Below are 16,580 nucleotides of genomic sequence, written 5' to 3' on the forward strand. Positions count from 1 at the left end.
GCTTTCTCAGGACATTCCATGCATTTGTCCAGGCCAAACATCTCTCTCGCTTTCCAAAATAGGCATTGAGAGTCATGCACAGCCCACCTCTTTTGAAAAAATAGGAACTTAGGCACTATGAGAGCAATTCTGCTTAACTGTTAGAGAAAACTGCCAGACCCCATGCAGTCAATGGAGAAAGGTAAGTACAGAAGCACTAGTCACTTTGAACATTTTCCCTACTTCACTCCATTGACCTTGTTAAGAACCAGAATCCGGCAGCTGCGGACTAGATAGTCTGACTCAATAGGCTGTCTTGAACTACAACACCATAGTCCACATCTCACACACGGCAGCAAACTTCTGAGCATGGTCCTGAGAAACCTTAAATCACACTGCCTTTCAGTGACACAAAGGAATCCCAAGGCATTCAGATGTTTTTGAAAACATTTCCTTGAGAAAACAGAGGTGACAGTCTACATTTTTAAAATTACTTTCCTCTTTTAAGAGATTTCTGCTTCAAAGATATTTAAATCAATACCTTAATCATCGTAAACAAGTCTTAGGAGAGTTGCTTCTCATCAACCCTGAGCAGGAAGAATTTGATATTTTATCTTTTATGCATATCTTAAAATGCACAAAAAATAATAGAGAACTCTGCAGCTGTGCATTTCAATTGTTTAGTATGCCCATTTCACGTCATTTCTTGACTCCTCAAGCAGCCTGTTAATTCCTGATAAAGTCTGCAAGTTAGTACTATAGGTTATTTTTTATTCTATTGGTCGAAAAAAAGTCCCACAACTGCAGGATCTAATGATGTCTGATACCTAATGGGTTGTTTCTCATGATGAACTGCCTTGTCCCCCTCTGATCCCCACTTCCCACCTACTCTTTCCCCCACCCTCGTTGTCCAACAGCTGGGCAGAAGGTAGAATGAGCCTGGACGGATTAAGAGCAATGCATATGCTTACTCTGGCCAGCCACTCAGGGATGAACAGTCAACAGCAAACGGCCTCTGAGGCTGAAAAAGCCCTTGAAGCACAGACTGTGCTGGCTTCTTACACAAATTCATCAGCTTTCAGAGCTCCATTGCTTTGTTAAGTCCAAGTAAAGCTGTCAAACAGGAGAAGGAATGATAGGCCAAAATACGGACCATCATTCCTTATGGAAATGCAGCTTTGGAAATGCAATTAAAAATAATAAATACATAAAATATAAAAATAACCTACAACAATTATTTCATATGCAGCATATCTGAGAAACTACCCATGAAGCCCACTCCCATTCCCTGAGGTATTTTCTGTTTTTATACCGGTTGCCCGTTGTTCAAAAGGTCTTCCTTGAAGCGAAGTTTTCTTTCCAGATCCTGAATTACAGCATCTTTTGACCCTTGAATCTCTTCATCTGATGCTATCCTAGCAGTTCTGCCTGTTTTCTTGGGAAATCCCCTGCAAAACAGTACAGGAAAATTCATGAGCTTTCCTGAAATCATTGGTATTTAGGAATTTATCTGGAATCACTGCTATCAGTCAAGAAAATGACATTGTGTCTTTGAAATTAGAGGTCTGGCATCTTACTCCGCTGTCCCTGCTAACTCACATCACTGATTAAATGGTTAGCTTAAGGACAAAGTTGAAACTATGCTTTACTTGTGCATTAGTTAAAATAGGGCTCAGGATTGCGTAGCGGTGGCTGCAAACACCATACGCTCAAAGAGGGAACTGATGAGCAATGGCAATAAAGCAAAGTGAGAGGAAACATGAAAGAGAAAGCATGAGTAGATAAATGGGGATGGAAGATAAACTAGGTTCCTATGAAGTACCAGGTGGATAAAGATCAGAAAGATGTAAGACAAGGCAGTTAATTATTAATTTCCTATACTATTTATTACCTAATTCCTTGTTACAGCTTTGCAATACACAATGCATAACTTCTTGTTTATTCTTCATATCTCTGCGAACACATACCCGGAAGGCAACATGTAAATGTTGTTACTGAAAGCAGAGCCATTCACAGAGGCTAGGTTACACTGGCAAAAAGAAAAATCACCCCTGTAACGCAGTTCTCAGCAGCAGGGTTTCACCGTGAAAGAGTAACCATTTCACGTTTTGCAGTCACAGGGCTAAGCTATTCCTCGTACCAGCCTACAAGCTACGATTGTACTTTCAGGACGTCTCGCTCCCATTTTCTGGAATGGCACAGGAAATGTTTTTTCCAGTCTGCGCTAATATTTAACACTTTTCAGTAATGTGAGCGTGGCTCTATTGCTGGAAGTGCCCAACAATGGTGGTTTCCACTGGAGATCAGCTGTTCTTCTGCAGTTGTGAAGAAATCAACATTGCTATCAGTATTTGAAACTTGTAGCACACCCATTTCTGCAGTGAAGTCACACATTATCCTTTAAAACACCAATACTGATTCAATACTAGTTTGGGGTTTGTTTTTTTCAACTTCATCGACTAAATAGGGCTCAGCCCATTACACGGGAATGACTTATGCAAAATACAAAATCAAATCAGATAAATCGACAAACTCACAGATGACAGAAATGGAAAAAAATCAGACTAGCATGTAAGGGGTAAACTTCATTCGAATACACGACTTAATAATTTAACTACCAGCACCAAAATGTTAAACAAGAATCATATGGAGATAACAATTTTTCTCAGACATTGTTTGGTACTATGTTTCTATAACATGGTTAGAGAAACTTCATTCTTCAGCAAGTGTTTTCAGTGGTTATTTTTAGCATTAGTTAAAATGAAACAATACACATATGCTGCCAAAAGCCAAAAAGGAATTAAGTGAATAGAGGGAGAAGACAATAATTGGAAACATTTCTGTCTAAATTCCTAAAACATTTCATATTCTGTTACTGAAAGTAAATTTAAAATGGGAGAATGGTGAAGTTCTTGTAAAAAGAACTGTATTTTCACATTAAATCGCAGCAGAAGAAGAGCAGACATTTGCTTAATGTCGCAAAGAGCCAGAGCACAACATCCCTCACCCTAGAAATATTCAGCCGTTAGCCGGAGATCCTCTCAGTCACCAAGCAGAATAATTCCCTCAACATTTGGCTGGGGATCTTCTCAGTCACAAGTAACAAAGAAAGTCTCCTCCACTCTGTTTTGGGGAAGAAGTCGGGAAAACTACCCCATCTACAGGGAGACAAGAGAATGCTAAGAGGAAGGGGTAAGGTCTCATCAAGAAAGAGATGCTTCAATAACTCAAGAATCTTGGGGACAGTAAACATAAAGGAAGATATGGAAGGAAAATGGACAGGAGAAAATGGAAGAGGGGATCAGAAGGTAACGTCCCTCAGGAAGGCTGGACCAACTGCTGGAAGGCCAGTGGAAAGGTGGTGGCATCTGCCTCTCTCCTCACAGTCTTTCCCTTCACCTTCCAGCCTCTTACTCCACCCAGCCCAGCACTGCCATGGAACCAAATTTTGTCACTTTTTAGATAAGGATACACACACTAAAAAAAGAAAAAAAAAAATCTGGCCAACTTCAAGGCAGCAAATTTCAAATTTAACTTCACCTTGAAGAAGCCCTCTGCCAGCTTTTAATGGAGACGTGCATCCTGCCTTGATAATTCCAAGTGAGACATTAAGAAATAGTTTTCATTTCACATTCTCGCAAATGTTATACTTGAATGATAGAAAGAGTCTTAGCAGAAAAAGGCCTTCTTATGCTTGGCACTCAATAGGCTGTAAAGGTAAAACGTACAGATTAGGCAAGAAAGTCACACCAGTGCATGAAAAGAGTGGGATGGGGTAAGTGCTCTGGAGTGGATTTCAAGTAGCAAGTGAAAGCATCTTCTGAAGCGTTATCAGTTATCTCTGAGAACAAAAACTCCTAAGCAGACACACCCACTTTTAAAAGGGGAAGGAGTACCCAGAGAATTACAGGTCAGAAAGTTCAACATCCATACTAAACACAAGAAAACAATATTACAGTCCATTTCAAAACAATGTAGGATAATAAGGAAATGAAAATTGAATCCTGTCAAACCTCACATTTTTCTGTCTCTTGGGCTGGAGGGCATGCAGATAAGCAAAATAGCTTTGATACACTGCACTTTATGGCTTCTGAGTAAGCCTTCAGGAGCTTCAGTTCCCCAGTAAAGGAGGGAAACAGTCTCTGGCTGAAATTTCCATTATATGGCTGCGTAACTGTCTGAAAAAGCTGAAACGTCTGAAGAAGTAGCAATGACTTTTTTTTTTCTATCAAACTGGCAGAATATAGACCAATAGGTCTTTCAAATAGGTCTTACACTAAGTTCAGTACGCAGTATTTCAACCTTAACAACTTGAATAGTAAAATAAAAAAAGCACATTTCTCAAATTGGTTGACGATGCTGAACTTGCAGAGGTTGCAACTTGTTTGCAGGTAACAACTGTCATTTACAATAATCTTCATAATTAGTCTAGAGGTCGTCCAATGATGATGGATCTCAGGAAAAATGTTCAAAGCATGACAGCAATACAAATGGAAAATTAGCACTAACACATTAAGCATCTCTCAAGAATCTGCGAGATTAAAACTTGGACAATAACGCCATTATTTCAAAAGGAAAAGAAATATAATTCTGACATAAGACATGAAACTTCATTGTTTTCCTTTATTCCTTGCTGTTGGATACTGAATCCAGTTTTACCACTGCACTTCAAGAAAAACACAGCAAACTGGAAAGTTTTAGAACAAGAAAACTGTCAGATGGTTTTCAAAGCATAGCTTTCGTGACATGCTGTGTCACAGACTCACACAAAAATATCTTGTTTATTAGTCAGGATGAAGAGAATAAAGACAGAGAGGTCAATCACATACAAAACATCAGAAAACAGCTGGCATTCAATTATTTTTCCATGTCCATTGAGGGTAAGTAGACAACAACTTGAAGAACAACAGGCCTAGCTTAGACAAAAACAATGTAGAACTCTCCCTTCTCCACTCTCCAACAAGTCATGTAGGGAAGCTAAGGAATTTTATTTAAGAAGAAGGTATGCAAATGTTTCAGCTATGGCCCGGGGATCCCTGGTAGCTTTTAGCAGAAGAGGCAGACTCCTTAAAAACCTTCCAGATCCCCGGTTATGTGCCAGAACAGCCTGAGCTTTGCACAGTGGGTGTGGAAGTGTCATCCAAGACCTGGTCAAGGCGACTTGCCTGAAAAACAGATTCTCTTCTCTTTACTTACATTCACAAATAAGTATTTAAACAAGGAAGTAGTCAGTTTAAAAATATAACTATAAAAATTAGTATCAGTCAAAATTTCTTCAATTGCCTTTAGAAAACCTCTCTCTCTTTCAGGACTATTTTAAATTGGGACCAAAAAAAGAAGGTGCACAAGGAAATGTAATTCTTCCCGCAGACGCTCTATTTCCACCACCTCTCTAGAATCTTTCTTTCTCTACATATATACACTTTAAAATATGTATATAAATATATATATACACACATACATACCCCCACACCAAGTTAGCTCTTAAGACATACATTCTTGAGATGAATTTCAAAATGGCTACAAGGCACTGGCAACAAATAGAAGGTCCTTGGTAAAGCTACCCTCTGAAGCACAGATCAGTTCAGCTGGAGAGATGGTTTACATGTCAAGACAGCCTGGCAGCAAACTTTCTTCAGCTGCTTTTGCAAATATTTTTCACCATCCTTACATGCCCTTATCTGGATGCATTAAGTTCCTAAGATTTGTGTCCTCCTTAGTGACTCATCAGCTTTCTTTTCGTCTTTTCTCAGGGATAATAGCAAACAAAATATTTTGCCAATTCATCTATGTATTTGCATGTTCATTCTTTATCTGATGCAATTTTCAGAGTATATTGTGAGCAGTACAGTAGCAGGAGATAGCTGGAGAAGGCGTATTTCAATATATTGACACCATTAGTCTCGGGCACACAACCACCGCTACCAATTTGCAAAGACACTATCAGCCTTTGAGAATCAGACTGCAATTCACACAGATTTTAGGCGCCTCTGAAACACGCATCGCTTAAGTCACCGAGGGCCTGAACGCAGACGTAGATAAAAGGGCACAAGTCTGAATTCTTTTGGTCAGAAAGGGAGCAACGAAACGGCCAAAACTCCGTCATCTTAATTCACACCGAGATTTTTGACAGCAAAGATTTTTGCAACCTCGGCTTGGCTCTCCTTAGTTTTGAATATTTTCCCTAACATTTGTTTAGAAAGAAGGCCAAACCAGCAGTACTTTTCATGTTTTAATTACACAGAGTGCACGCTGGATGAGATTCCCTTTTTTCCTACGTACCTTTCACAGTGTAAACAAGGGCAACAGGCTGGCTGTTGTTCTCCTTCCAAGAACAAATTCCTGTTTGCAGCCAATATGGCTCAGTTTCACAGAAATCCAAATCAATTCTCTGGTACTGAGGTAATGAACAGTAACTGGATTTTGCCTTTAAAACGAAAGCCTTCCAAAAATACAGCTAATTCCCGCCCACTTAACGCATTTTTCACTTACTGTAAGAACAAAGTTACTACAAGCACTGTAACAGGTCACAAACTTTGAAGTTGCAGCTGCGTATTAAAATCATTTTAGTCTGATCTTGTCATACAGGCTGCGGGGACCAGGAGCCAGCTCTGTTCAGTAATGTGACCTTACCGGCATCTGAATTAAGGCAATGCCTGAGGCACAGACCTCACTAGGGATGCACTACATGAAGCAAAGGTAACAAAAGTTCACTTATTTCTACCACCTGAGGTTATAAAACTGTAGTTGAACAAAAATAAATCAATCATTCCTCAGCATTGGATAGGATTAAGCCCGATATGAATAATACATATTTCTGAGCAAGTTTGATCCTTCATAATGATTAGGTAACACAGAGAACAACTCACCTACAAACTGCATGCCTACCACCAAAAATTTATTTTTCAAAGGCTTATCTTTAAAAATGCATTTTTACTCACTAAAAAAAGAATTACTACTTTTTCATTCTCCCGTTCAGTTCCTTCCCCACCTGAGCAAGTTATCCCTCTGCCTCACGCTGCACTGGTTACCACAGATACCTAAGTGCCGGTTGCTTTTCAAAAGATGTCCACGTATTTGGATATGAATTTGAAAAATACTACCTATTTCATAACCGCTAATCTTATCTGCGTTTCTGATTGTCACCAGCACTGTGGTAGAACAGATCACCAAGAAGGAAAAAAAAAAACCACAAACCACCAAACACCAAAATCACTAAAGCACTGACTGCTCCTGAATGTAGAAAAGGTTGGCACAGTCCTCACAGCCCTGAAATCTTGAGAAGAACAGGTTAACTGCCAGAAGCATGTGAAGAAAAACCTACACTGAACTGAGAAAAGGTAATACATCCAAAATATTAACCTGTACTCCAGTTGATGAAATGCTGCTGGTTAAGGTCTCCACCACTATCAAGCACTGTACCTGGCTTTTACATTCACAGACATTCCTGCGGCATTCCAATCTGCTTAAAATAAGGAAGTTATAAAATTAAGTCCTCTGAAGAAAAAAATCTGCAGACCAAAAAAAGCTGCGAAGCAATGCTGCAAACAACCTCTCCCCATCTTTTCAACAGAGAGGTACACGTACTACTTCTTAGTTAAGTTCACTTGTCATCTTACAACATTCTTAAGCATCTGCAAATACCATTTAGAAAAAGAACTGGATAAAAACATCTTGAAAAGACTTCCAGATGCAATGCCTGTCAGGATACAGTAGGTCAGTTATATTGGCTACTGTCTGTGTGTCTCCATGTTAAATCCTTGATCTCCACTTTTGAGCTACTTTAATTGCTTAGAGCTGGGGCACAACCTGGATTTCAAAGTTCAAGTGGAACAAACATGCATTCATCGTATTTCAAAAAAGCTGATATGGATATGTATTTTATGATAATCACATGCACATACATTAAAAAAAAAAAGGCGTTGTATTGTGCAAAACCAAAGACTCCAATAAGAGCTGTTTCTTAGCACAATCAACAAGAAGTGATCTGGTATCACAGATAAACCACTCGGGTGTTGGTCTAACAGCCACAAGTAGTATCCAAGCCATGGGAAAAGGAGCTACAACACAAGAAATCAAGAAACTTTAAACAAAAACGGTCTAATGGACAGGAGCAATAGCTTAAGAAAACTGGGGGTTGAGAATAAATGCAAACCTTAACGTTTGCTGGAATTTCTCCAGTTACAGAAATACCTGTCTTCAGATATATTTTCCTGAGATCCAGGGATAACTCCAGATAATGACCGAATAGGAAGCATACAGAGATGAGGTGAGCTCCCTCAGAAGCAAGAAAACACCCTGACCTTTCTCCTCAGTTGGATGTTGGAATTCTTAATCATGGTACTTCCTCCTACGTATCACTAATTTCACATCAATCCTACTGTAGGTAACCTCCATTTTTTACAGTCCTGACAGACATAACCTACAGAAATGGGAGAGGTAAATGCCCAGGCTACACAGGACAGCAAGACAGTTTAAAGTGAAAGCTGGCATTTGTACGGGGAGACTGCTAAAAGCCGTAAGATAAAAAGATGGAGAAGTGTAGCTTTTCCTCGGTGCGGTCACCATCATTGCTAACTGACTCAAGGAACACAAGGGTTACCAAAAGATTTGCTTTGGTGCTATTTGAGACAGAATTCAATGGACAAGTCACAGCACACAGCTGCAAGAACAGACCGGCAGCTCTGATTCAAAGGGGGGAAAAAAAAAAAGTGCAGCGCTCTCTCTGATATTGCTATTCTCATAATTCCCACAGAATCTCCTTCAAGATTTGGATTTAAGGTTCTAGAGATCATTGAAACAGCAGTTACATTTATCATAAAAGCAGCTTATTTAACTACATTTTACAAGATGCTTTAGACAATCTTGCCTTCAAAGCAATGTTTTCTTTGCCATTTTCCATTCTTTTCCAGAAAGTAGCAAATCTAGAGCCATGTTCTTTCACCAGTTCTGTACAGTCAGATTTCTTTCTGTTTGTGACTAAGGTAATATTACTGAAGATACCTACTTTAAGAAAATACTGAAATTTTTAAAGTTGCTTTCAAAAGGATATATGTATAGTTGACAATGCATGTTTTCTGTACTTAGAAAGAGATTCCATTTCTCCAGGTTGGATGACTCCACACCTTTTTGTAGCAGGATTAATTTCTTGTTATTTAAATATTCACTAAATCCTTCTCACGGGATTAATTTTGCTTTCACAAATGCTCATGTAAACTTACCAATGTATGTGCTTACCTAGAATTTGTAAGTATACTTACTTCTTTTCCTACAGATATAATTTGTTTTTTTTTCTATGACCAGAGAAGACCAGATTCTAGCTTCTACAGATTTAACTGTGGACAAAACCCCCGCAATTCTAGGTTTCTGTCACATTAACTCTGCTCCCTGCAAGTCTTTTGTAACCAAAAGCTAACCCGAGTCCAACACATCCACCCACCCTAGAGTTTTCTGTAGGTAAAGAGAGAAAGAACTAAGATTTTTGAGAACAGAAGCCAACAATCTTATTCCAGCCAAGCTTTACCTCAGAAACAACTGATAAGTGTTCATAACTCCATTAAGTACTTAATTAGCTATGCAGTTCTACCAGCACTTATTTTTGTTGAATAACACTATGCTTTGGCAAGACATGAATTTATCAAATCTGTCCCATCAATAAAAAAAAGGTTATTCCCAAAGCTTGTTCAGCTAATACCACCACATTCACCGCTTGAAAATGCTGGTCACTACAAAGTATCTAGAGTTTACTGGAAAGAGGAGATATATTTTATACAACTGAAACATTTACCATACAATTGTTGCAAATAATTGCTTAAAATATTTAAAGGTGAATTAGTAGGTACTGTGACACAAAGCTGCTTTCCGTGTTTCAGACGTCCAAATAAAATGCAGTAAATCCACAAGTAGCTAAAAACAACAAAAAACCCCACGCCAACCAACCAGACAAAAAAAAAATCCAGTGCAATGTTTCCAAATCTATCAACTGGAAAGAACATTCATTTGATCAAACTGGTTTAGATAATGCTGTCACTTCCACAGAGTCTCAGGGTCCAAAACCAAGGAAAATGTCAACCCTTAGCTGAAACATTAGCGCGGTATTACTGCTCATGGGTTCACAGACAGAGTAGAGGGATGGAAGAGAGAGGCAGAAGTGTGTTGTCTGACCTCTTACAGAAGAGGCACAACACCTCCTTGAATTAATTTCTCTTTTAAGTAGAATAAAGGTAATACATACACTGGAAAGGAAATGCCTGAAGAAAGCTGATGGAGGGAAGATCTGACTCCATGAGGAGAAACGAAGACTCTGTTGGTTTGTATACGACCACTTTGTCTTCCATTTTACAGAAAACTTCACTGATGCTGCCTTTGACCATCTCCAAAAATAATTACTTCCACCTGCAATGTTGATTACCTTTATTCTGCTCCTACTAGAAAAGCAATCTGAAGAAAATAAGAATGATGCCTACCAAGTACTGACTCTGAGGAGCAGATCTGTAATTGTGCTAAGATTTAGTAATGAAAAAACCATTGAAATGTATGAAAAATTAAACAGTTATTCAGTACATTCCACAGCATATCAAAACGCATAACTTACAGAAACAGTCTGCAGAATTTCTTACTCTGCCAAACCATGGGTTTTGGTAATTACTAAGGACTCTGACAAGGCTAAATATTTATTGTTTGCTTTCAGATATTTGGCTATTAGTGTCACAGTACCTATGCCTGGGAGAGAAGAGAGTAAACCACCATGGTAAAAAGACCGTATAATCAAAATATGAACAGCAAATTACCAACCCAGGAATACACGCACAAAAAAGACAAGGCAAGAGAAAGGAGCCATGAAAACATTGAAAGCAGACAGGAAAACTGCTTTAAGAGCATTTTATCTGCTAGAGGCACTTGATATGAAAGTGTTAAAGCATCTAAATGCAATGACAGGTCCAAGACTGCTTCCACTGAATTTCAAATATAATAATAAATCATAAAGTTATTGTCTAAAGAGGAAATCCTACCACTTCAAACACTGTTTTTGGAGTCCTTAGTAAAAAAACGTACCTCCTTTCCATGAAAGGTGTTTCAAACTCTGCCTAGTTGACTTTCAGCAACCCACTATAATATTCTCCATATCACCACTACACGACTGACCAAGAAGCACAGACAAAGCTGAATGGCTTGACTAGCATATTAGATGCTGAGCTGAAGCAAAACTTGGAACGCTCCAATTCATTCCTTGCACCCAGTCTGTACAGCACGCTGTCAGGTAACAGTATCATCCTTTTCAAGCAATGGGTCTTGGAGATGGTGGAGTACCCGGTGAGACTATCGGCTGGTTATGGAATGCTGCGGGTAGCTCAAAAACTACAACATCTCAGAAAGACAAATGTGTTCAAGAAAAGAGGGTTTGTGAGGATGGAGCAAAAGACGAGGGAAAAGAAGCAAAAAGTGAAGCTAGGGGACAAAATGAACCGAGACTATAGCACAAAGCAGAAGAGAGCAAAAGCAGTGGGGGTAAGGGAGGCAAGGGGAAGAATTGCGCAGCAGTGGTATGAGAGTGATGGGAGACAGGACGATTTACTCAGCAAGACACCAGACATTACCAACCTCCACGGTAAAATGAAAAAGGAGAGACCAAGGAAAAACTGGCATCAAAGATACGTAACGATAGATTTTTTTTTTCATGCAGTACATCTTTTACCGTGTTTTAATTCAGATGACAAATGGTCATTGTGTGCGTGCATATATACACACGCATATGCATATATACATATACGTAAATTATACACACATACATTCAGTATGGTTAACATGACCCGGCTCCCATCTGGACTACGTTTCCTGAGGGAACGCAGGCCAACCAGCCAACCCCCTCACCCTCAGCTCAGAGCCGGAGGCTGCTGCCTTGTCCCAGGGGTACAGCCACACCACCACGTGCACACCCAGCCTGGCTGCTGGCCTTGGGGGAGCGAGGGGCAGGGGCAAGCAGCCCTGCGGAGTTGTCTGTCCAAAGATGGAAGGGAATAAGGAAGAACAAAGCTAATGCCTCAAGTGAGAACACGTGTGCATGAAGGTAGCGTAACAGGGACAGAGGCACACAGCAGAGGCTCGAGCTGCTGCCGTCACCCTCACAGCCCACCGAAAGGAACTCAAAAGAGAATCCAGTTCCTATCCAGAACTATATAGCTGCACTAGGGCCTTTCCTGGGAAATCAGGGGTAATCGCAGGCTTTTGTGGGCTATGCTTACCTGTCAAGCTCTCGGTAAATTAATCATGCAACTTTCAGCAGCCAGTATCAATAGAGAAACTCAGCCAGCGCAAAGGACACAGTAAGATAGAAAATCACAACTATGATGAGTGCAAGGGTAAACTGTACTATTTATCCATTTTTCTCCTAAATCTGTTTTATGGTCAGACTCCATAATGAGCCATATGACAGAAATCAAGATAAAGAAATGCTTTTTAAAGCATCTACATGATTTATTACTTTGATATCTGCTCACTTTCTTCTTTCTCTTCCTTTTCATATCTTGGATCGAAATAACAGAAGTTCCCACCACAACGGTATGTAGCTGAGCAAGTCACCTAGATACTGTAGATATGTTTAAGCAAACTTCTAGACAAAGTTATAAATAAGTCTTGGATACAGCTATTCTCATTTTTGTTCTTCAGCATGTCTCTTTGTTCTCTAAGGATGGAATGAGAGTCCAGTGCCAGCGGAAAGACAAACTGATCTATGATGGGAGCTGACATGCTCCAAAATACTATTTTGGCCTTTAGAGAAGACAAAAGGGGAAAACAAGTATGCGGAGTTGTTAGGGGGAGGGATTCTGTTTGTTTTTATGCGCTGCTTTTCTAAATCCCCTCCTAAACCCTTTTCCAAGCTTCCTCGGAATAAAAACTCTAGCCGAAAGTCAATATATTATTATGACCACTTTGTTGTCAGATGTACACTTTAAAACCTTATTCTTTAAGTACCACAAAGCTACAGGGATTTCTAAACAATGCTCTGTTTACTTGATATTTCTCTACCTGCAGATGTAATAGGAACACAGACTGCAAATATCACTGAATATGTGACTTCAAAAGAACTGGGTCACGAGAAGGGTTTTCTTGGATCTCCTTCCACCGCCCTGGGCATTCAGAGCCTTTTGCTGCTGCTTTCATATTCTCATCAATTCCAGTTTAAAGCTTTAACTTCTCCTCTTTTGTGTTCCTACTGTAGGGCTTTTTCAGAACCTCACTTCTGTAAGGCTTAGAAAACTATATCCCATCTCTAGCACAGAGGCATTTGCAAATAATTTGCGCATCTCTCCCTCTCTGGTAGCAGGTAACAGCACAGGACCCTAGAAAACTACAAAACGAAGCCAGCGCAACAAGCTTCAGTACAAACTCAAGGAGCTCATTAGCTGATACTTACGGAGGCGTCACTCCTTTCGGGAGGCCTAATGCGTTGACAGAAATGGGTGGTGGCTGGGATGGCAGCATGGAGCTGAGAAAAGCTGCTGGAGACTGGCCGGAATTAGGAAATCTGGGAGTTGGAGACAGGCTGTGGGAAGGTGAAGAAAGCGAAGGAAGAGGAGGAGGTGGAGGAGGTGGAAGTGGAAAGGAATCACACACTGGATATGTTGCAGTTGGACTAAAGACTGGCGGAGGCGGGGGCGGAGGGGATGGAGAAGAAGGAGACCAGGCGTACTCCCCTTCTGGAGCAAACTGCTGAGAGAAAGGGGGAACAGGCACTCTCCCAAACTGTTTCTGAGAAGCAGTTGGAGACATAGGAGAAGGAAGGCTGGATGTAGATGATCCTGAAGACGGAGTCACGTAACCTGAAGCAGGGCTGATGTTCTGAGCAGCAATGAACTGCTTAGGCCGAGCATAGTTGAAGGAACTAGAAGACTGCATGGTTGGGGAAGTATGAGAGTTAAGAATACTCATTGGCACAGGAGGGATGACAGACTGGCTGGACTCAAGCTCCTGGAAGGAGGGGGGAGGAGGAAAGGAAGGAGAAGAGGGAGGGTGCTGCTGATGATCAGGTTGCTGTTGGTGACGATACCACTGGCCACTTTCTTGTTCCAGACGAATTTGGTTCTGCAGCTGCTGTATTTTTAGAGGGTCCCTGTAGGAAGGAAAAATAGACAAAAAGATGATCAGACAGGCAGTGCTGGTTGGGGAGGAGGTAAAAGTGCCACTGATCTAGGAAAATCAGAAGGCAGGGAAAGTTCGAAGTGTTTGCATATCTTGAATAGCCCTATTTCTTCAGAGCTAAAACATTGCTACAAAAGTCCATTCTTTGAGCCCCAGAAGGGGGAAAAAAGTATATGCATAATAGAAATTAACAGAACCTTCAATTCTTAAAACAGGTAATTTATAAGACGATTTGAAGACACTTATGATATTTTAGAGGAGCAATCCAGATAATATAAGTAATGGTAAAAATGTCGAAGTTCTTAGCAAGGTTTCTTTTCATTTCTTCTTGCCTATTTCATACAACGGCCCTGTTTCAATAATAGACCTCAGATATTTACCCAGTGACAACTTCACCCTTGATTTCTGCTGCGGCCTCTGTCAGCCGATCAGACAGCTCTAACTACTGCCATACTTTTAGTGAGGTACTTGGAGACAAGGGACCAACTTCTGTGTTAGAACCATCCCTGTATCGGTAGAGGAGCAAAGACGACTTCCACAAAACATTTGTAACCTAAGGAAATGGTGAACTGATCCTCCTCGTGTCTTTACTCCTACTTTGGTTTCCAGGCTTTGTTCTTAACTGTAGGTTCCCGAGATGTATCTCAGTAGATACTGAATACAGTTCTGAGGAACTGCTAACTGCAGTACTATCAGCTCAAGTGGAAATGAGAATTTCTTTTAGAAATGCAGACATTCACTAGCAGAACAACAAAGACTAAAAAGCTAATACACAGGAGCACTCAGAACTGTTAATTACGCAAGAGGAAAAAAAAGCGGGGTAAAATGTTTAGCAGTGAAGCAAACCAGATGATGCACTGGAATTTTTTTGTCCACAATACGGTTGTTTGAATGACACCGAGATCAAAATTAACTGTGTGGTCTATCATCTTAAAATACATCAGACTGATTTGCTGAAAAATTGTCATGTTCCAGCTGGAAATCATAACTTTATCTCAACATTCCAGATGTCCACAGAGTTTCAGCATATGCACATATACCTTTTCTGTATATTTAATACATAAATACTTTATTATATACAAGTGTGTAATTGTTTATATATAAATTAAGGTCATTTAAGCAGAAATTTTAGAAGCTGTCTGCTTAATGCATGGCATACGAATGTATGATTCTGGCACAACAATATACTTTTGTTGGTAGCAACAAAATTAGAAATGGTAATATCGTCATATTTTCCACTCTAAGATTAATATTGATATTCCAATCATCCACAGTTCCCAGAAAATTTTTTCTAACAATAATTCTGCTTATGATCTCAGGCCAAAGAAGATTGTTTAGATAAGAAAAAGGGGAGCAAGCTTGTTTAGGACAGAAAACTGGGAAATCAGTTATTTACATTTAACAGTTGCTTTTTTCTTTTCTGTCATAAAGAGAGTTCAATTCTAGCAACACTAGTCATCTCATCACCCACACATATTTCAGTACTTAAAAGGAGATCGCATTTTCCTTTTTAATTAAAGCAGCAACAAGAAATCAAAATGCTGCAGTTCACTGGTAAATTTTATAACTCATTTTTTAATGCTGACAATAGAGACTCTAAATCCCTATCAGTTCAACTTTTCACTCCATAGGGCATGGGCTTGAATCTTAATTCTTCAATTTTGCTAAATAACATAAAAGTCTCCTTTCCCTAAATGGGCTAAAGCAACACAACTTTAGTTCCCATCATCATTTCACTTTCTTGGCTGATTATAGAAATACTTCTGGTCACCTCTGATTGGAAAGAGAAGGTCCTGTAAGATTACTACTTTCAGCACATTCTGTATCTTTCGCCTGACTATTTGCAGACCTACTGTCTGACACCTCTAAAATTATTTAGAAGTCCATCATGATCAACCCCAATAATTTTTTATTTTTTACAGAGAGAATAAGGTTAAAAAAAGGGGGAAATTTAGTACTGTAAATGGTGTGTTGCATATAGGAGAAACTTAGCTGTCTCCAACACTCCTATGTTTACCCGACATGTGCTGAAAGCAAGTCAGACTGTCTTGTCTTGAGACTTTTTCATTTTCATTGCCAAGTCACACGGCGATGTGTCCAGCCAACAGCATAACCCAAATGACCATCTATGGCCCTGTCAATGGTAAGAACATTACTACAGCGCCTGCCACTGAACTGCCGCTGTACCAACTCGGGCAGAAGTAAAGACCAGATTCAAAGTAAGTCTACAAAAGGTTGGCAGGTAAACATGAGGTTCCTTTACTCTCAGACTAAGCTTGACTTGAGGCCACGGGAATATACGTGCCTGGAAGTCACGGTTTAATAGCCCAGGACAGTGTTAATTCCATTTGCAAAGATTTTGATCAGCTTAGGGTCCGGACAAAGCAAGTGCATGTCCGCTTGCAAAATAACGTGCAGACATAATCATTATCATATCAGTCCACATAGCAAAAAACATAAAG

General features: G+C 39.9%; 1 protein-coding gene across 1 annotated transcript in view; it reads right to left on the reverse strand.

Annotated features, from left to right (window-relative positions):
• PALLD (palladin, cytoskeletal associated protein) overlaps positions 1 to 14,083 on the reverse strand; it is a 36,651-nt gene extending 22,568 nt beyond the window's left edge. Inside the window, exons 1-2 of the mRNA XM_009695241.1 lie at positions 13,394 to 14,083; positions 1,292 to 1,427 (exon numbers count right to left, since the gene is read on the reverse strand). Coding sequence (XP_009693543.1) covers positions 1,292 to 1,427; positions 13,394 to 13,908 — 651 coding nt within the window. The 5' untranslated portion in view covers positions 13,909 to 14,083. The remainder of the gene's footprint in view (positions 1 to 1,291; positions 1,428 to 13,393) is intronic.
• Positions 14,084 to 16,580: the final 2,497 nt, after the last annotated feature.

This window comes from Cariama cristata, unplaced genomic scaffold, assembly GCF_000690535.1.
Source record: "Cariama cristata isolate BGI_N322 unplaced genomic scaffold, ASM69053v1 scaffold18372, whole genome shotgun sequence".
Taxonomy (NCBI): Eukaryota; Metazoa; Chordata; class Aves; order Cariamiformes; family Cariamidae; genus Cariama; species Cariama cristata.